This window comes from Teleopsis dalmanni, chromosome 2 (assembly GCF_002237135.1).
Source record: "Teleopsis dalmanni isolate 2A chromosome 2, ASM223713v2, whole genome shotgun sequence".
Classification (NCBI taxonomy): Eukaryota; Metazoa; Arthropoda; class Insecta; order Diptera; family Diopsidae; genus Teleopsis; species Teleopsis dalmanni.
The window spans coordinates 79,596,300-79,619,649 of record NC_051847.1 but is presented as its reverse complement, the minus strand read 5'-3'; the positions used below and the strand labels follow the sequence as shown (position 1 = coordinate 79,619,649).

General features: G+C 28.0%; 2 protein-coding genes across 3 annotated transcripts in view; one reads left to right on the top strand and one right to left on the bottom strand.

Annotated features, from left to right (window-relative positions):
- Nucleotides 1-4,772, top strand: part of LOC119679806 (cullin homolog 1-like) — an 86,944-nt gene extending 82,172 nt beyond the window's left edge. Inside the window, exons 2-4 of one of the 2 annotated variants that reach the window (XM_038092355.1) lie at nucleotides 3,348-4,226; nucleotides 4,286-4,346; nucleotides 4,407-4,772. In XM_038092355.1, the coding sequence (XP_037948283.1) occupies nucleotides 3,384-4,226; nucleotides 4,286-4,346; nucleotides 4,407-4,747 (1,245 nt within the window). In that variant the 5' untranslated portion in view covers nucleotides 3,348-3,383 and the 3' untranslated portion in view covers nucleotides 4,748-4,772. Of the gene's footprint in view, nucleotides 1-3,347; nucleotides 4,227-4,285 lie in introns of both variants that reach the window. The other variant, XM_038092354.1, reaches the window with a different exon arrangement.
- Nucleotides 1-23,350, bottom strand: part of LOC119679805 — a 136,980-nt gene that overhangs the window by 77,564 nt on the left and 36,066 nt on the right. Inside the window, exon 2 of the mRNA XM_038092353.1 lies at nucleotides 6,964-6,986. The gene's annotated coding sequence lies outside the window, so the exon portion shown is untranslated. The remainder of the gene's footprint in view (nucleotides 1-6,963; nucleotides 6,987-23,350) is intronic.

The window sequence follows — 23,350 nt, the reverse complement described above, 5'->3', positions numbered from 1 at the left end:
AATAGTATTGCTATGTACATAAATTGAAAGATCAGTATACAACCAACGCCGAAAAAGGTAATGACTCCGTCATTAGGTAAAGAAAACCTAACCTGAGAGTTCTATAAACTTGGTTAAGTCTCTAATGTTGCAGGATGACAGCTTGGTCAAGTCAGTGCAAGAAGAGGCCCCAAAGATTTTTGATCTTCTTCTAGCTAAAGAAGCTGCGACAAAAGTCATTGAAATTAGAACAAATTTTGAATATGAAGTATATTGTACTGCATTATTTATTAATCTTCCACATGTGAACATTTCAAACGCTGTCAGAGATGTTGATATTTTTTTTAAAATAAAGAAATGACTACTGTACCATATCATATCATATACTAATTAAGTCATGAAGAAATAGTACGTTACGTGCAGCAAAAAAAAAATGGAACATATTCTATGTAACCATTAAATGCAGATATTTCCGGCTGCGTTTTCTGCCACTGTTTTCTCTGATATACGTGAATAAAGTAACAAAATGTAATGTTAAAATGGTGATGACTCAACTACTACAGTATCTACCTTATTAAGTTTCGAAGTTTCTTAGCATTTATAGTCTGAGCTAAAGCTGTATTAAAACGCACAAGGATTAGCGTAAGTCGAATAATGCTCGTGAGGTTTCATACGCTTATTCTGCTTTTTCTCAAAGTAATTCGATAGAGTATCTCGGTATTCATATAGATGGTAGACTGACATGGAAAGTTTTACATAATGTCAAAATAACAACAAAATTAAAAATGAAACAAATAAAGCCTATGTGGGGCATTTCAAGCAATTGTAATATCAATTTGTTCCATGTTGCCAGTCAACAGTTTTTGCGAAATCGCACTAATATCACACTTCAAAATAAAGTATTTAGATTCGACATCAAGCGTAGATCGTTTTGTTATAAGGTTTAATTTGTCAAAAATACTATTGTGTATTTTTATAATACTATATAATAATAATACGTAATATAGTAATGTATGCCCACATTACCATATTACATACACCAAATAATTAATTTTTTAGAACTACAAATATTGTACTGCATTTACTATACTTTCGACTTCAAAAGTCAATATAGTATCAATAATATTTATTGATATAAAGAAAAAAAACTTTGTTTCGATCAATAAATACATCTTTAAACAATAATGATTTGCTACAACCCCACCTTGATAGGAATATGTACTGACATATTTTATATCAATTTTCAAGTACGCGTTTTTTTTTGTTTTGGACACAATTTCTACCTTAACCTCAGCTATAGTATTTTTGTAATGCTTTAGAAAAGAATAATGTATTTGGTAAATGTACTTCAAGTCATGTTCAATCCTTGACAATAGAACAATACATGCCTTAACTTTATTTTAACTTTAAATGTCGTACATTTCAATCCTCTATTTTTTCAGAGTCTAACACCTTCTCATTTATCTATAAAGGTTTTTTAATACAAGTTGTTTCAAGAAGTAAAAAATCTTAATTCTGTTTGATAAATAGTTTTAAAACATTACTTTACATTACATTACATTACTTTTACATTACTCTTTCCTGCTGATTTCGTTATTTAGTTATATATTATTTATTTTCATATTAATAAGATCTGATATCATTTTAGTTAAATTCATCGTATGACTTAATTTTATAATTGCAAAACCAATATAATTTAAAAATTTAATAATAACTTACGGATTTTAAATACGTAATAATAATAATTTATTTTTTTAATGGGCTAGTTGGTCAGTAGTTAAATAATACATTTTTTAAAAAAATTTTTAATAATGAAATAAATAGTGATAGTAATTAAATCTACTTCATTATATTAAAAGCTTAAGAAAACAACAATTTAAAATATTATTTATATTTTAATAATATTATATAATATTACAGTAAAAAAATATTATTTATTGTTGTATTAAAACAACAATTAAATATTTATTATGTATAATGAGCCTTCATTAAAATTTATTAAACAAAAATTATAAATATAATAAAACCAATATTTCTCATTTTTATTGAACGGAATATTTTCATTTATTTCCATTACTATAGATAGAATATTCTTCTATTCTAATAATAAAATTAATAAATAAAAAATACATATATACATATATAAAAAAAACAATAAATAAAAAATACATATATACATACATACATATATAAAAATCAGTTTTTATTTTCATGGTTTGGTTTAAAACTTAATTTTATTAAATATAATAAATTAAATATTATATAAATTTAAATAAATATAAATATAATAAAATATAATATATAATATATATAATATAATATAATTAAATATAATAAATTTATAATCTTTACATGTTATATATTTTAAGTGCTGAATAGAATAAATTAGATCTTTATTTTTTTTATGACCAAAAGGAAGAAGTTTTTCAAAAACAACAATAAAAATGATAACAATTTTTGTATTTGTCAATTGAATTAACAATTAAATTAATTATTTAAATAGTTTCTATATATTGATTTTTGAATTTATATATCATATTACACAATGCATCATTAAGCGATATAACAAAAATGAGAAATACAAATTAAATGAAGCTTATAATTCTCATTTTATTTACTTCCTGGCTACATTATAAGATGAGACATTATTACTATAGTTATCGGTATTTTAATGTAAACGACTACAATCCAATCGGTTCTTACAACAACACAACACATGTTGGTCTTTTAAATATAGCTATTTTGTTTTCAAAGTTAAATGGACTTATAAAATTTAAGTGTCATACGTTTCATATTTATAATTCTCATTTCATTTATTTTTGAATAATTTCTCATTTCGGAAACTTGGCTGAAACTGGTTCCAAAGACTTCTCTCAGCAGTCCCTATTATTACAATCATCGTCCGGTACTTTTAAAATGAAACTGTCAAAGTGATTAAAAATGAGTAAACTAAAAACTTCGAATTTCTTTTTGATTTTACATTTTTTGGGAAATATTTTGATAATTTTAGTCGGTGGGTCCTGTTAGAACGCATGAACATAGATTTTGGGCTCTAAAAAGAGCTTCTATATGAATAAAGTGATAAAAAATATAAAAAAAATTACTGTCATAATCGCGTGTTTTTGTTCCTTACGTACTTATATATGTTTGATGTTATATTAGATAGTGACATTCTATTGGACTTGGTCATTAAAGTTAGATTTTTTGGAATGATAAACTTTATCTAAGCCTATGCTGTATTCTAACAATCAATTTTATTGTTTATTTTGGAAAAAAATAAAATCAGTTAACATTTTATATAGAATTAAATTATAGTAACTAAATAAAGTACAGTTTTTATTTTTTTAATTTATTGTAAATTTTTTCAGTCTTCAACTTTATCATTTAATTTTTCATATCTTTGGATGCAAATTAACTGTAAAATGGCACTTACACCAAAAGTACACCAAACCGTAGATGAGTTAGTCGCTGGTATCAAAATCATTTATGAATCGGAGGATGTAAATGTGGACTTGTATATGTCATTGCAGAACAAAGTGTATACCATGTTCAAGGAAAACATTACTTGGGAGGTAGATGATGTCAATGCCAGCAGTAAATTCGCTGCGTTTTGTCGTGAAATTTTTTTAGCAGTCATCACATTTTTACATAATTATGTACGTGATATATATGATATCAACTACGTTATTAAGACTGATGAAGAGTACCTTGTACAATATACTAAGGAAGCGAACAAATACAAACAAAGTAGTAAGGTACTGGGAGCTATTTGCACCCCTGTGCATTTCTATTGGATAAACAATGTCGAAAAGCTGGTTAAAAAGAAACCATTGGATTTTTATAAATCAGCAATGGAAATTTGGGAACTCCGCATTTTAAAAAGTTCTCTTCCCATTCTTAATAGATCGGTTTTCAATTTATTGGCAATGGACCGTTCTGGTAACAAAATAGATAAAAGCTTTTTACGAAACGCAATTCTTAATTTTACTGAACAAAGTATGGGAGAGAAAAATCCATTGAACTTACCTTGTACAAACCGGTATGAGAAACAATTCATTAATGATTTGTTAGACAAAACAATGGATTTCTATACAAAAGACTCCGATGAAAACTATGAGAAGCTTGGTTTGCTGGAGTATACAAAGTATGTTGCAAATCGCATCAAAGAGGAAATTACTCGTATGCTCGAACTAAAATTACCAACAACTTGGAACATTATTGAGTCAATTAATGAAGTCTGTGAAAACGTAAGTCGAATGATTTAAGAAAATTTAATCATTTTCTAAAAAATGTTTTCTTTTTTCAGGCATTAATTGAAAGTAAAATTGCGCTTATTTCGAAAACATTTATAGAGTTGCTACAAAGTGGTAATGCTGAACATGCTACAGAGATATATAAGTTTCTGAAGAAGTTCAGTTTCCATTTAGATGCAGTTAATATCTGGAAGCAACACATTATATCCGAAGGCTATAGTGCTATAATAAATTGCAATTTTGAGAAGAAACCTGTACCTAATTATGCAGATGCCATCGCTGAAGTTGTGAAGAAGTATAAGAATTTGGTTACAAAACATTTTCCTACAAATCGAAGGTTGCTACTTGCTATTACCATTGCTAGTAAGAAATTCTTTAGTCCAAACATTTTCAAGATAACAGAATGTGAAAATCCAGAATTGATTTCTTTTAACGAATACCGCAAATGCTTGGTAGAGATACACAAGTTAAATGATCCATTAAAAACTGAAAACCAAGTTGAAACTAAGTATTGAATTTACTACTTTATTTTATAATTTGAATATTTGTAAAAGTTTATAATTATTGTCGTAAAATGTCGTAAGTTTAAATTGTTCTTTATAAAGTATTGGTAGTAAAAAGTGTATTGTTATTTAAATAAATTATATTTAGAAAAACATTTTAATATATTTATTAAATAGTTAGCTAAATTTGAATACTATATTTACAAAGGAACTCGATTATATCTAACAACTATGTTTGCAATCTCAGGTTATGAGCTTGAGGTAGTTCAACCTCTCAGAATAATTTAAAAACTATCTTTAGTAGTTAGGACTGAAAATGTTTAAGACTAAAGACAAATATACGTACATTTTCCGAAAAAGTATCTGGAACTATCATATACAATATAAAAAAAAACCATTAATTGAAATTGGAGTAACAAAAAATTTGAAGTTTAAAAATTGAAGCTTTGAAATTTTAGGAATCTCAACTTCAATAATTTTACAGACTCAAAGTTCTAAATCTGGTTCAAACTTCCATCGCGAAGTGAATGTTCCCATTTGATATAATCAATTGGGATTACCATAATTTCACGCATGATTCTAAAACAAAATGTTGTCTAGGTGTAGTTTTTTAGCTTAAAAAGGAAATCCTTTTACTTTGTGAGCTCATCTAGTGTTTTTCGATTCAAAATCTTTGCTATTAAAGAGGTATGTTAACTAATTTAGAAAATAATCCATTAAATCAGTGGGTTGCTATTTTCTCAGATAGAGTAGTAATTCCTCCGCTGTACGGTCGTAGTATTAAATCAATGCTAGTAAAGTAATATAAAACTCAACTGAGGGCAGTAAGTAACCAGAGCACAATATTAATGTTCTGGATTCTAATAATCCTAGAAATGCAAGGAAAGTAAATTGCGGATGAACTAGTTGATAAGGATCAGATGTAGCTTCAGCAAACAAAAATATATACTGATTTCATTAAAGGTACTTGAAAACATTCGATAATTATTTTCTAAGAGCAAAGGAATGCAAATGGAAAACTAGCAAGAACGAGTTTCTTCGAGAAACCAGTCGAGAACGTAAATCCTATTAGTCAGAGACAAAATAGAAGTGACAAAATTCATAACATTGTTAACAGGTCATGATCAGGGTCAGTTGTCGAAAAATTATGTGTCTTTTCAACCCAAAATGCAGAAGAACACATGCTTTGCAAATACGTAGTACTAGGAAGTATAAGGCACTCCCTCTGGAAGTTTTCGAACTAATGTGTCTGGCGGAATTCCCAAATGTAGACTTTCAAATAATAAACTTCATTTATTAACAGTGTAGACTAGTTTTAAAAATAAGATTTTTATGAGTGAGTTTGTGGTAACATGGTCCTTGCACAGAAGAAAAAGCATTGTCGCCACAAAATCCAACCAATCATATCTAGTACTTGGAGTTCATAAAAATATAAACCAGAAAGAATTATTTATATTATTATAAAGAAAGCGCTGATGATGGGTATTAGACAAAAGTATATCATTGCTTAGCCAAATTTTCCTAACATATTTCGACGGCTGATTTAGACATAACGTAAAATTTTGGTAGTTGGTAGTTTTTTTTAACTTCGGGAACAGAAAAAATTCACATATTAAAATATTTATGTAAATATTTAATAGGAGGCCTTTTATAGAAAGTATCTCCTTTTAGTTCTTACCATTTTCGTAGTATGTACTTTTTTGTTTCTGGTTTTACCTTTTATTCAATTCCAATGCTTTCGCCAGCATTTTTATAACTGCAGTAGCTATAATGGGTGTTAATATTGTGGGTAAGTCTGTATGTATGAATGCAAATAATAAAATTGATGGAAATCCCTGCTAAAAATCATTATAATATTGCCATACTATTGTTATAGCTTCATGATTATATGCGCATAAATGAAGGTAAGTAAATTTCCTTCATTGGAGAGGGAAGTCTGCTATAAAGGCAATTCATTATATATTATTTTATTTTATTTGCTAATAAACTATGAAGACATCAGTTAAATTCGTTAAAAACACTTTCTAAATTATTAATTATTTATAATTGTTTAGTTGAGTTTAATTTATGAAGCTGTTAATAGATGAAGCCATATTCTATGATTTTGATGAATTTCGACTTATAATAGGATATATGGAAGAAACTTATTTGCCTAGTTTTTATAAGAGTTTATGGTTCAAATAGTTTAGTTATGATTTAATAAAAATGTTTGTTATTAAAAAACTTACTTAATTTTGCATTGATTGTGCACCTGAAAATAAGAAAACCATTACGTTAAAAATGTTGCGTAAAATGCTTAACATAAATTTGTTTTAAAAATACTTAACTGAATGGTTTTAATAATTTGTTCTAATTTTTAATTTAAGTTTTTTAAAAAATATAACATTAATATAACTAACAACTGATCAAATAATATTTACTGATATGCTATAAATTTTAAAATTTTTAAAAATGGTATTAGTAGTAAAATCAATATTTACTCTAAATTGTTTAATGATTAATAAGATAAACTTAGATTTCTATGATACTGTTATACTATATAATCAAAATATATTTTAAATGATTGAATAATTTATTGAATGTACAGGGTTAGAAATGTCACCTATATAAGCAACTATATCTTTGTTGTGTGAAAATTTGAAGAAATAATCAAAATTTCAAAATCCATTCACTCTAGTTCGATGTGGCCAACTTTTGCCTTGACTATGGACTTCAAACGGTTAAAAAATAATGTGTTCTTCTAGTATTTTGATCCATTTCTGAACAATAGCTTTCGTCAGTGCATCCTTACTGGTATATTTTTTAGTCCCTAGTCTTCACTTTGCTTTCGAATATGGTCCAGATGGAATAGACCATCGGATTTGCATGTGGCGAATTCGAAAATCATTGTGTGGACGATATGAAGTGTGGAACATGATTTTGTAACCATTCTTGGTTTACACGAGCTGTATGAGACCGAGATCGATGTTAGGTCTTGTTGAAACGTCCATGGTCTACGACCGGAATGTTTGTGTGTCCATGGCTCTAAAGTAACTTTCAAAACATTTTCACGATTGACTGTCCCGATCGCATTGACTTTGATACCAGGTTCGATGAAAACGATTAGAAAGCGTCCATCGGCGGTCACAGCTGCCCATGTTATCACTATATTTCGGGTGGTCATTCATTGACTCATTCGCAGTGTTTTTGGCAGTGCATTAAGTTGAGTAAACATAATCATTTTGAGCAGTTAGACTCTATGAACTGCTCAAGGGAAAACTGTCTTTTGAAACTTGTGAGGTTTTACCTTGAGCACATTTTGGAATATACGTCACATGCTTGACTGGGATATTTTTAGTTCTTTGACCATTTGATCATCACTAAGGCGTGGATGTCGTTCAAGTCGAGCCTACACGTTCCGCATCATTTCAGGAGATATTATTTTTTTTTTGGCGATTCTAAGTAGATCATAGGCTACTTGGATAGAAATTTAAGTTTTAAGTTTTAAAATAAAATTGCTTGATGATAAAGAAGATTTTTTTAAAAGACTATATTTGTGATGTTCATTAGTATTATGATACCCTTCGAAGATATCATTCACATTCAGTAACTGAATGAAGGTTGCATGTAAAAACATACAACATTTTTTAGGCAGCCGCTGTGTTTAAGCTGATTTAACTAATGCAGCTGCCTGATAATTTTTCATTTTACCTGCATCCTACCTGTTATCTTATCGCAGATATCAACCGGTAGCAGACAGAAATGCTAATACCTGTATCGAACAAAATTAAGACATTCTATTAGTTAAATCCACAAACCAATTTGCCGCACGGCTGCAGTAACTTATCTGTAACCACTGCCTAAAAGTTGTTGTACTATGTTCCTTTACATATAAACCACATTTAATTCCTTTATGTATGTAGTAGTAGTATGCATGATGCATTAGTTTGAGGATTCTTCCTTAGTAGAATGTCTTAATTTTGCTGGCCTGAGCAAAAGACAGTACAGGAAGTATTGTTATTTCTCTGTCTTCATCTTAAGGATAATTTTTCTAATTAAGAGAACAAAGGATTAGCAAAGTGTCATATTTTGTGCATAAGCCTAAACAAACGATGATTTTTGTAATTTCTTTTTCGAGAACCCTATAAGGAATATAAGAAACTTATATTGGATAAATATAATATTGGATTACATCTCATAAACTATCTTGTTTTTGAATAAATATTACCCGATAGGGAGTAGCCAAAAAGTGCATATTGCTCCTCCCTTAAAAATTTTCCAAGACTGATAGATCAGAATCAAAATAGTTAAACGATAATAACTTCCGTGTTTGTAAATTAAAGTAACAATTAAATAAAATACTTGAATAGTTTCTATATATTGATTTCTACTGTATGTATTATATCATGCAATGAGCATTTCAGTGATATATGAATGATAAATGAAAAATATAAATTAAATGAAATTTATAATTCTCATATTATTTATTTTGTAATAGCATCTGCTTTACCTTATGGTATTCTTAATATAAACTTTATGGAATAATTTTTGTTAACAAAAATGGGTCCAATTAATTTAGCAATATTACAGCAATATTAGATACGTGCTGTTTTAAATACGACTAACTTACTTTCTTATGAATGTACTTTAAACTTATGATTCTCATTTCATTTACTTTCTAGTTACATTATAAGATAAGAAGTAATTGTTGGACTTATTGGCATTTTCATATAAATTATAATACATAATGTTAATTTAACATTTTCCTGCATTTTGCTACTGTTTTCTTGCATATTTTATATTCAATATTTAAAATCTTATTAATGGTTCCTATTCTTTATTGGGAAAAAGAATATAATTGAAATTATCTATCATTACTAAGTACTCTAGAGAGGAGTGTTAAAAAATGCTGCGTATTGGTATAAGATATTGATTAGAGTAGAAGTGAAAAATACATCTGTTAGCCTTAGAAAGGCTTAGCATCTGTTATGAGAAAGAAAGATCAATGCGGTTTTATTTTTTGTGCATTTGTATTGTACGGAGAAGCGCTTGATTAAAGAATACTTTAAATGGACTAGGGATGAAGCGCATATGATGCCATTACTCTTCCCTAAAGACTGAAAGGGCCGAATGAAAAGCGTGAAAACAAGAATATAATAAATTGGTTTAAGAAAACTTTTAAATAAAAATAAAAGATAATATTGTTTTAACATTCAATATGTCTAAGCAATGATTTTTGAAAATCATTGTATGATAGTATTATTATGATAGCATTATTTTATGACAGTATTATTCAAATTTTCAAAAAAAAAAAAATCAAAAATTGCAAAGTGAAGTCTAAAACAAAAATGACTTCTTAAAAATAGGTATATCTTGTGAGTTTTTTTTTTTTAATTATTGAGCTATATCAGTAATTAGTTATATTATACTCGTATTATCAATATTTCACGGCATTTGGATGATTGGAAACAAAGTTATTGCATCTAAAGTGACAGTAAACATATGATATGGTTAAGTGTCGATATGGTTAAGTGTCGAAAAAAATTATACACGGACTATAAACTAATTAAAAAAAAAAAATTTGAATACATTCTAAAACCACTGATGATGAGTATTTGGCAATACTCGAAACAACGTTGTATGGTCCACCAAATTTCAACAAATTATTTAAATTTTTGTTGTTGTCTTTTCATTTCTATTTGAACTCTTCTAACTTTTAAAATAGTTTCTTTTCGTCATAAGACGCGTCTTTCTCGTCAAGAAAAAATCAACATTAAAAAAATTTCAATTTAAACTTATTAAAACTTTTACTAAAAAATCGTAACAGATCTATCAACTCTATAGTGAAACTTGCTTCTAAACTAGAAGTAGCTTTAAAACGGTTGTAAGAATATAAATGTTCTAAAAGAGTAACTGCTTGGAGTTTTTCAGAAGCTCGCCCGCTTTTAAGCTTAACTTAACCAAATAATATAATAATTTTTTAAACTAATATTAATAATAATATTAGATTAACATAATTAAATATTAAATTTGAAATATTTTAAATAAATAATTTTATGTTTTAATTAAATAATATTTAATACTTGTAATATCAAAATTTTAATATCAAATATTCTTCAAAATATGTAATAATATAATATAAATAAGATTGTCTTTAAATTATTTAATAAATTTATATTTTAATTAAATAATATTTATTACATTATTAAATACATTAATTATAAATGCAAAATTGTTTGCTGCATGTTTAAAATCATTTAAATAAATTAAATAATAACGCTAGAATAAATTATATAAAGCAGTTATGAAGTCAATGAATTACAAATTATGTAAATAATCACAGCTACCGATATTTGAGTAAAAAATTTTTTTTCTTATTAAGAAAAAAAAAACAAAACTAAATTACATATGTTGGTAACAAAGTCAAGCCTCTGTCGGAACAAGTCGGTGAACGTAGCAAAAGTGGGTAAACTGGTATTTAAATAATGCAAAGACAAACCTTGCCCTTGAGAGCAGATTGACATTTAATTGTAGACAATGACGTTTACAGAAACTCGCAGAGCCCGTATAGCACACGGAGTGCTGAATTAAAGAAGTTTAATTGTAATTTAATAATCTTAAGTGAAACCAAATATTTGTTTATAAAATATTATTGATAATGTCTGGTCTGGTAGACAGCTCAGAATAAGCGCCAGTTGGAGGCCCATCTGTTTGAGTCAAAGGTCAGACACTTAACGTTGTTGAAGAGTCACAGAAGAGTCCGAAGTGATCGATTATTGAAATGATACTGAGAATGTTGCTGCTGCTGCTGCTGCTGCTGTTGCTGCTGCTGTTGCTGCTGCTGAGGTAGTCATATATATAGAATGAAGAGGAAAAGTCTTAATGGAATCGTTCCATCTTTCGTTCCGGTATATAATTAAATTTTAATTTAATAAATGAATTCAAAATATTTGTATTATCATTATTAAGTTCTTTATACGCTTCTAGTGTGTGTGTGTGTGTGTGTTATTGTGTTTTGCATTTGTTGATAATTGGAATTGGAAAAAAGTTTTAATTAACCTTGCATTAGGAAGAGTCAACAATAGCTTCAAATGCCTATAATAATCCATAAATCGTTACGATATTGAAATGCGTTCATGAGACAATTCATAAACCAGAAAAGCAAATAAACAACCAAATAAAAGCTTCAGACATTCAAAAGACATTAAAGATGATTAAAGCGTTCACAAGCGTTCAGAGATTGATTAGAGAAGCAATTAACATAAAGTCTTTGTGCACAGCTGGAGGTCTCCTTATGCTTGGGCTATGTCTCATCTGATCGATTTTGTGTTTTATTTATTTATTTTTTAATGCAATAGTTGAAGTATTTAACGCTTTTGTTTGTTTTTTAATATTTCGTTTAATTCTGCATGTGTGCATTGAATAAGGAAAGAATAATAAGAATTTGTTACTTTTAATATAAAAATTTAAATTTTATACAAAGAAGATTATGAAAATGTTTCATTAATTTAACTTCCTCAATTGCTTACGACTATTGTTATGCATTCGACTTATGTTTTCATAAAATTTCAACTCCTTTGTTAATGGGGAACTTTCCATTATTTGGGATTTAAAATATTAAACAATAAATAATAGTTAAACAACAAGAATAATAGCAGTAACTTAATTATTTCCTTAACATAACTTAATTAAACTTATTTATGCAGAGTAGAGAAGTGGAGGTTTAATGTATTAAACAGTATCAACACAAAATTAACATTAAATAGAGAATTATTTACGTTATCGGGTGTTACTTTTTAATATGTTATAAGACATCCACGTATATATTTCTTTCGTTTGTTCAGCGGAACCGGGCAGGCTCCTAACACGTATTTTGTGGGCGCAAAATTTACAAGTTCTACTCAAGTATGAAGTGACAGTATCACCTATAGCGCTTTGTCAGAATTCCACAAATTTTTGTTATTTTTATTAAGTTTTATGAAATCATTAATGTAATTTAAGTTGAAAGTCCCTTTAAGCGATTTTTGATAGGAATAGCCCACTGTTACATTGCCCCAGCACAACGCTATTTGTGTTGCTTCTGTTTTACAGAATGACTTAGAAGAAATTACCTCTTTTTAAGTCGTAGACTAATTCCGGATCTATAGAATCTATAGTTTTTATGGTTTCCTGTCATTAAGGCGCAACAACGTGGTATTCTTAACAGACATATCAGTAAATTGCTTCTATAAACGAACGCTAGCACCAATAGTACCCATACGTTTGAATATAATTTCCTTTGGGAGAGAACGAGGTACATCTAACACTTCTACTGTTTTTTTGGGTACTGCATTCGGTTGCAAAATACAACTTCAATCCAATATTGTGTTGCCTGACCAGAATTGTGTGCATTGATTGCTGTCTGACTTTTAGTTGAGTAATCAAGTCAATGGTTCCAGTAGTTATCTTCAAAGTTGAAAAGAAGATAAATGTTTTTCATATGTTATAAAGCAATAAGTTCTATGTATAGTATATTTAAGTTTCCTTAGCATTAATTTTGTTGCTAGTTTAAAACAGTACGAGGTATTCAGTGAAGTACGGAAAATAAAGAGCGCCGTCGCATCATGTTCCATCTCCATCAAGACAATGAGAGTGCTCACAAAATCGAATTGATGGATTATTCGCGGTTAAATTCTGATTCGGCATCCAATGACTTCTTCTTGTTCCCGAACGTCAAGAATAAATTGCGTGGATAATAATTTTTGTCGGCGGAAGCAACAACGCTTTGACAAGTAGGTCAAACGTATGTAAAAGTGTATGAATCATAAAGGAAAATACTTCGAGAAACAATAAAGCAAATTTCAACAACAAGTTAGTATTTCTTCATTATTATCTATTAGATTACATAAATCAAGTGCAACCTGTATGAAATATACCACAATATTCAGTTTCTGATCTTTCACAATCATAAATATAAACTACTGAACTCTATTTATTTGTAGCTTTACAAGCATAGGATTTCATAAGATGTTATTATTTAGATTGTACATATTAAAATATCTATAAAATAAAAAATATTTTATGGGCTAATATCATGTATGTATGAAATTCATAAATAATTTGGTTTATAGTCTCAACTATTTCCTAATTAATGGTGTACTCGTCGCAATAATATGGTCTGCATTATGTTATCAAATGTTAACTTTAGATTATAGGTCATAAGATGAACCAGTAATACAAAAGTAAATAAAGTGCTCATTAAAATTGTTAGTAAAATGATTAATGATGAGGAAATAATTATTTGTTAAATAAAAACTATTAATTATTAACAATTAATGATATAAGCAAGAGCAAATGGATTTTTTAAAAAATAAATATAATAAATATTATCCCATTGGGCGTTTACGTTTTTAATATACTTTTGCTAACGTAGATTGTAATAAATATTAACAGGATTTAACCAAGTTAATTACTTCGTACAGTGGTTAACAAATTTAATAGCTCAACTAATAATATGTTCAACATATTGTTGACTTTTACTAAGTTGAATAAATTATTATTTGTTAAACTGTTGAAAAGATATGAATTTGTTAAAATAAACGAAATTCATAAATAACATCTATTATAATAAATAACATTTAGTGTAATAAAAAGCATCTGTTGAAATAAACGAGATTCATAAATAGCATTTATTATAATAAATAAAATTTATTGTAATAAATAGCATTTATCACAATAAATAGCATTTATCACAATAAATAGCATTTATCACAATAAACAGATTTTATTAAAATAAATAGCATTTATTACAATAAATAGCATTTGTTACAATAAACAATTAAGTATTTTTTTCAAATTTTTCTTAGTGCAGTTATTAATTACTTTATCTGTTAATTATTATAGCTTCTTATTTTCGCATATAATTGTTTTTTACCAACACTGTGTCTAACCAAAGGAAAGATCGCTGTATAGATCTCCTTGCCTCACTTATTAAAAATAAAGTATTTACAATCACTTGTTGCCAAGTTTAAGTATCTTGATATCGTACTTTTTACAACTATATTCCGCATACAAATTAAACCATTCAAAATGCATCTTAACTACAAAGTTAACTAAGCAACTAATTCGTGCTCTACTTCCATACGCCTTTCCTATAAGGTCAATCAATTTTGCTGAAAGGGAACAAACTGTCTTTCCGAAAAATCCGAAAGCTCAGATTACTTGCATCGACGACCACTAATGCTCGTCTGACGTTACCTCTCTTGGTTGAATAATCTACCTCTGAGCTTTAAATCTATAGCACACTTTGCTTTAACTTCAAATGTTTCTATCAAGCCCTCTATTACAGTGGATTCGTAACTCCGGTCACACAGTCTACTACGTTTCTTCCTCCTATACTACGTCCATGCTTTCTGGTTTAGATAAATTTAGACTTCCAAGTAGTAACCCTTTAACTTTAACCCTTTAACTTAACTGTTTTTCTTATTTACTGAAATAAAATTTCGACCGCTAGGTCAGTGATCAAAATTTTCTCCATTTATTCGCAATAGGTGGTTTTAGTGGGTTAAAATTTCTTACAGAGACTGCTGATGCCGTGCCTAGGTAGTAATTTTCTTAATTTGTATTTCATTAAAATATAAAAATATCTAAATGGTCTCTTTATAATATGAACATTTTCATCTCTTTCATGTCTGGCTTTATTTCTATATTAAATAATGTCAGGATGTTTCCCTTTTTCATCAGAAAATCTTAAGCATAAGGGACGAGCTGAGTTACGGCAAATAGTATTTCCTGCATGACCAAAATTTAACAAAAAAATAAAAGCAAATGGTATTTACAATTTATTTGGTTATTAATTTTACTGCTTTTTTTTACTACACTTGGTTTAATTTTAACTAACCGAATTAATTCTTTGTATTTCTAAAGATTGAGTAATTGTTAAAATAGTAATTCGATGAAGAATTTTAACGGTTCACACGGTAATATTGTAAATCACTCGTCAGTAAGGAGTACTCAAGATACTCAAGATACATTACATTAATTTCTGATTTATGTGGTTCAAAATATATTGACTCGGGTTGCACATTTATTTATGATTTCTGAAATGCCATTAAATACATTAAATATTAATAGCTTAACAAAGTTGGTTTCATACTTATTTTATTTTTAATCCATAAAATTACCATGTGAAATTGTAAAATCTTTGAACAAAACATTTTGTATACAAAAAGTTATAAATATTGTGTCAACATGAGACGAATTGTTAATTTTTATTTATTCTGCTATTTATTTATGTACAAACATGGAAAAAATATTACAAAATATTTCAATGATGCAAAATGCAATATCTTGACTGCACCTTGCATTTTTCCTTTGAAATTAAAATAGCTTCGTGCTCTAAATATGTACGAACTATTTTATTATTTCACAGCAGATATATGAATATTCTATATTTAACCAACGGACTATTTAGTTTTTATTATATTATTTATATGCATATCACATAGTATTTATATATAATTTGTTGTTTTTTACCTGTTAATTAACTGGTATTTGCAATCTGGGCGTGCGTCTAATTTCTCAGCCACGCCAATTTGATGACGGATTTTAGTAGAGGCAGCTATTTTAACATAGCTTACTTCTCCAACTTTTAGATTTAAACTTCTGTTTTTAAATTGATTATAGTAAAAAGAAACTACATACGCCATCTAGTGGCAAGTAATACATATAATTTTTACATTGATTACACAAACAACGGGTAACAACTTTCATATAAAAAACTACTAATAATTTCCAATTTGAAATATTGATAACCCAAACACTAAACAATATTACTATACAGCATAGTTGAAAAAGTTGCTCAAAATCGCATTCTTTCTTCAATCCGCTCTCAAATGATCAAGCTGGGGATATAGCAATTGTAGGAGAATCGATTTATAACAAAAAGAGCAAACTTATTAATAAAAAATATCAATATATGGATATTGATAATCACTGGTGTATCTAACATATGATAGAGAACAATTCGCAGTGATATCATCTTTTAAAGCATACACAATTAATAACAATACTTCTACTTTATATCATGTTTCCACTGCAGTTAAAATTACTTATGTTAATGAAATTAAGTTTCAGTCGTTCCCATTTGCAAATGCTGATTTATGCATGTAAAACAGCTGGTTTGTTTACATTTTCCATATAAAACACATGATACATATATCAAATTTAGCTAATTTGTGGGAAATTTTTAAGGGTTGCATTTGACATTTTTTACCTAGCAACAAGACCTTAAGCTACTAAATTTACATTATATATTGATTGTAATTATAATAATAACATTATAAATATGATACAGAATTGTTATATAGAATATTACGGAAATTATTGTGTCTATAATAGGTGAAGTGGGGACAAGTTTAAAGTATGTGGATAAATGATGTAGTAGGCTTTGTGTTAGAAAACGGATATCGGTATGAAAGAGAATTGTCAAAAAAATGTTTGTGCGCAAGGTAACTATGCCCGAGACGTAGGTGAATATATTTTAAGAGCTGCTTACATGTAAGAGGCATACCACCGTTTGTAATAGCATAATCATAACTGTTGTTTTTATGTGGTTTGATAGTGTTATAGAGGGGATTAGAGGGGTCCTAGATTGATTCACATTTCTCTATAAAGAAACTTTTGATGCACTTAAGAGCGTCAGATATGTTGTACTTTGGGTGGTAAATAAGGAAGTATTTTACTGCATCTTTGGCTGGACTGTCTGCTTTTTTGTTTTCGGTTATTAAGCAATGACTGGCAACCCATGCAATAAGTAATTTGGGAAATTTCACACAGATTATATTTCTTATGTTTGTTCCGTAGAAGTTTGTATTAAGACGTTTATTGAAGCAAGGGCATCTGAACAGATAGCTTAGTTTGCATCTTTATATTTTACTTAACATAGTTTACGGAATTTAATATTGCTATAATTTCAGTAGAAAAAATAGAACCTGATTAATGACGGTGTTGGAAGTAGTAATTTTATTTTATATTCTGCAGTATACTTTATATAGTTTGCTATATAGCTATCTTTTGAGTAATCTCATATTAATTCATGTCATATATGTCATATCATATTTCAATGTAAATGGACGCTTAAGAATGCTTTCGAATAATTTAAGCTAATATGACGTATTCTTTTTAGTATGGCTAAGTTCAATGCGGTAAACAGCTCTGATATTCCAAATAGGAAATACGACGGAAGAACGTAGTTCTAGTTCTATTAAATCAGAACTAGAGAAGGTGTAAAAAAGAAGTAGAAATTGACACGACGGACATTACAAATACAGATTTTAATGAAATTATTTCTATTACTAATCATAGAAATTGACAAAACCTAACGCAAATCTTATCCCTGGCTGTTTGGTAACAAAATGGAACTTATGCGTTACTTGGGTAGAATAGGAAGCTCTATTAGCATTAAAACCATTTATTTAGAATGATAATAGGTTATATATTACAACTAATCTAGTAATTTCATATAAGTAAACTCATATATCTCATATAAATCGTGCGAGCATTTTTTTGAATAAATTTGGAGAACATATAAACTCTCTAGAATTGCTATTTCGAAGTCCTCTCCCTCATATTTTGTTTTTACTTTTTTAGTTCATGGAAATATATTAAAGTATTGCATATACTATATACAATTTATGTTAATATGCATTTGTAATTATATATTCGTACGTACTTTTTATGTACGACATAAAAATAGAAATTTATTACAACTTTTATTGTGGTTTTTTATGAATTTTAAGTAGGACACGCCGAACTAATGCTCATTTGTTGCTGTTTAAATAATAATTTTTTATTTTAATTTATTTCCGAAATTATGCAATTTTTTTATTTTTTGAATTTTAATATTGTTATGTGCAAAAAAAAAATAAATATTTAACTTAAAAGGTTAATTCTTCAATTTATAAGATAAAATAAGGAATTCAAGTTAATTGAAAATAAATATTATTTTTATAACTTTTTAAAAGAGAAAAGAAAATGACTGGCATAGGTGATCCAAGAAGGCGCTATAAATTTTGAATTTTTTATTATTATATATAATATTATTTTGTATTATAAATTATATTTTAACTGCACTAAAGAGGATTTATTAAAATAAAAATTCTACCTTGTGAGATATAAGAGATTATATGTAAAGTATACTATGCTTTGTATTTAAAAGAACTGGTTTGCATATAAATCTCATGTTTGATTAAATGTTAGCGTTGGTTCCATCTTGTGATGTATCCTTAGAATACACTTTCTCGAATTGTCTTTAATGTATCTTCAATGACTTTAATGTTTATTTTTTTACATTTTTGATGACAGGTTAATGCCAGTTTTTTATCTCTTTAATTTGTAAAGATTGGCTCACTATATAGTCGTCCGATTTTTTATGGTACTAGGAAGACAATTTTTCGTAACATTTGCTTTTTTTCTGATAACTGATAAAAGTGAAAATTAATTTAATATAAGACGAAGTATGCATATGTGCACGATTACGCATTTAAGATAACGTTAGTAATATAATTATTAGTATGGGTTTTTGATATTGTTCACAGTTTTTGTTAAAGGCGGTTCTTCAAGATTCATTTTTACAATCGATTTTATTTTTAATTGAATTAAAAAGATAATCGGTTGAGCAGCCATTGTAAATACCTAAGTACAGAAAGATTTTTGGGACATCGTATTTTCAAATGGTTGGAGTCCTTTTAGAAAACCCTAGTTAAACGTTCAACCTAAATAAAATGTTTAAGTGTAAAACAAAATAATAATTTTTAATACTTATTTTTAATTGCAGTTTAAATTGGACTGTTTCTAATACGATTCTCATAAAGTTGTGTTCAGAGAGGTTGTTGAGTGAGTTCATAGTTTCCAAAAGAATAGCAGTTGGTATATATACAATATTTAAGTGCTAAGCCCATTGGTTTTTTTGAGTCCAAATATTACTTCGAAATCTAATTGGAGTGTTTTCATCTAAAAGAATTGGAAACAGTATAAATTTTGTAAAATGATAATTTGATGCCTATACTAGTAGTAATTTAGTAGTCGTATTTTTCTTTATTATATACAAATTTTTTAAGTTTACAAATTTGACTTTATACATTAATTGTAAAAAGTTTAATCTAACTAAATGGATGTGAATAATTTTTAATTATTCCTTACATGATTATGGATTTCGCTGTCTAATCGGACGTTTAGAGTCGTCTTGATTTTTCTTTATTGCAGTAAATATCACAAAAGTGGAACATTTAGAAGTTCAACCTATTGATGTTAAAACGTTTCTGATATAATAGTTTCGCTAAATCAAATTGCCGTTTCGATAAGATATGCCAGTTCTCACCATTCAACAGTCTCATTGACTCGTACAAGTCCAACGTTGTTTTTTGAAATATTGTATCCCTAACGCGATTTAAATTGGACAATTGCTAAGGAAATATATTACATCTTCGTTTACTCCAGTATTGCATAGTGTGCATCTCGGGATTAACGAGTTCATATAAGTAGCTTAGTTGAGCATTAACAGTTCCATTTTATTTCCTATATACAGATTATATATTGTTTTGGGCAATATTTAAAGTTTTACTAATATTTAATTTTTTTAAACTATTTAAAAAGTAGCATAATAAATAAAATTAAAATTAATCTTATAATTTGAACAATAGATCGTTAGTAAGGACGATTATTTTTATATTGTTTTTAATAAAAAAAACAAAAACAAAAAATTTATAATAAGATACCCTTAACAATTTCATAAATATTATAAAAAACTTAGTGAACTTATTTGAAATGTAGCGCACACTACAAATAAATTGTGAAAAAATAAATAAATAAAATTTCTTATTACAGTTTTCGTTGTGATTTTTTGTTACTAATATTTAATTTGAGTGTGAGCATTTCAAAAGTAACGTTGGCAAAAAGTTTGTACAAGTGAGTAAGTAAATAAGTATCTATAAGATGCGTTTACTTCACACTTGAGATACACACTGTTTGCATACGACGGGTGTGCGCAAGTTAAAAAGTAGTGGATGTTGTACTCAGTCTCAGCTCGTAAACGAAAGGGAAAGTTGTGAAATTGCAAAAGCAAAACACATAAAAAGAATTAACAATAAATCAACACTTCACAAATGGCAACGTAATATTAAGCAACGAGTTTGATAAAATTGATAACCGCGCCGCACTTTGTACAAAAAGCTCGGATCATAGGGCCTCGGAAAAGGTGAGTAGGTGAGGAGCAGCCAAATACTAACAAATACCAGAGTTAGTACTCCGTTCAATGGCATGAAATTGTAAACCAGTTGATGATGCTGTTCCCAGCACACAGTGTGCTCTGTTGTCACCAGATTGTGTGGTTTGTTGGTGGCGCATTGACTCATTCGTGAGATTATCTTTGATTATGGTTAACACGGAATTACAAGCATTTCAATTTATTTTATTAACAACGTTTATTATGCCAATTTATCTAACACTTATAGTATTTGGTAATGAAATACTTGACATTTCATACAAAGACTTAAGTTATGTAGCGCAATAAATAGTAATGAAGTCAGCGGCTTATGCAGAATTTTGAAAATGGGGTAGAGATAATTCACCACTCATACCATGTACATCATAAGGAATCAAGAAACGGATGATAAATTAAATAAAACAGATTTTTGGAATTTAATTAAAATATTTTTTAACATTTGAAAATGTTCATATAGTCGACTTCTTTAGAAATTTTGGTGTCTAATGACGTTTCTATTCTTCAAATATTATTTCACTGCTATTAGTAAAAACCCTGTACTTGTCACATTGGTTGAAGGGGTTCTCTTATATCGGTACTTAATAAAGACATTTAAGTTGAGCTGAGGGCTGTCTGAGTTAAATAGCACAAATACATTGTTAAAGCATGCAAATTCAAAAGTCATATGTGCAAAAGAAAAAAAAAACAAATTTGCAACAATAATGATGTCTTTATATAAATTTATTTATATATACAAAATTTATTTAAATAGAACTGTGGAATAGTAAACTATATGTTTGTAGCATAACTATTTAAATGAAGGTGTAACAATAAGAATGTCACGTCTACTAATGAGCAACAATATGTACCATATCTGATTAGATTTCCTTATTAAACAAAGAGCAGTTATTAGCAAAACAATCATTAGTTTAATTAATTAATTATCATACCTTTTCGTTGAAATGCTACAAAACAAAAAAAGGAAGAATTATCAAATTATTATATTATTACTTTATATTACCACTAATTTTTAAAGAAAACTTCAATTTTCAAAAATGGCTTAAAAGGAGAATATAGTTTCTATGATGAGTTTTCGTCATCTTTAAATTCATTGAAGTGTACCATTTTTTGCAATATAAGGCAGAAATTTATTTTTTAAAACAACTATCTTGTCAAAAACTTGATTTTACAAACAGAACTATCAGTCTTGCAAAAGACCGCTGCTAGAATATGAAAGATCTTTGAAATGATATTTTACAAGATTTTTGAGTGTGGTGTGCTGAAAGATCGTTGTTGGCCACCTATTTTTCAGAGCATTGTTGTCAGTTAAGGGACTTTAAGGACTTCGAAAAGCATACTCAGTTTAATTGAAAAGATGTGATTTTAAAAGGTTCTTATAATATTTTTCATCTAAAGCATTTTTATTTACAAGCACAAGAAACAGGAAGTCCTTGGATAACAAATAACAATTCAATAATATATAATAATATTGGTTTATTGGTATCTGGACTACTATTATTGCTCTCCTGTAATTCACCGAAAATTTTTGGGAAAAAATCTTACCACACAATACAAAAAATAATTGGGCGAGGGTCTTTCCATACAAACATTTTGTGTCTCAATATAGTGATTCTTGCAAGCTAAATGTTGCTTCAAAACAACTCTTATTTGATTTTGTTTTAAATATGCATCTATATAAGTATAGAATATAAAGGTGTCGTTGTCGACTGTTTCTACAAGTAATTTATAAACTGATTGAGTGTTTTTGTTGTCTGCATTCCTACTTTTCTTCTGTGCCTTTTGTGAAAAATGAAATAAAATGAATATGCAGATATCGTTAAAAGTTAAATCAAAGAAATGAACTACGTATATCTGTTTAACATAATTGCAGTATTTCGAAATGATTACTTTCACTAATAAATTATGTATAGAACAACACTACGTTATGGATAAATAAAATTATTAAACACATTCTCAGTGAACCATATCAACCATATCATACTTACAAATGGGTTTTGAAAATAAGCAGTAATTTGTAAAAATAGGCACTTGCACTTGTGAGGTCATCTGTTGTCAATTATTATAAAAGTGTCGATAAGGTTAACTATTTTTCGTATTTCCCTGATTTAGTGATTTTGATCTTTAAGAAGCAATATAGGTAATTGCTAACTAAACCTAAAAGATTCTGTCTTTTTTTTATTCTTTTTCTGTCTAATCTAGACTATATGGTCCTACAAACTTAGTCCACGCGATTCATCCAGAATTTATTCTGCACAGCAATTATGAGTTTATCTATTTTTCTGAACAGTTTATCTATCGTATTTTGTTTTGAAGAAGCATTGGCCCTACAGTGTTCATTTTCAAGCATCTCCTGGCTGCGTCGTACCTAACATATA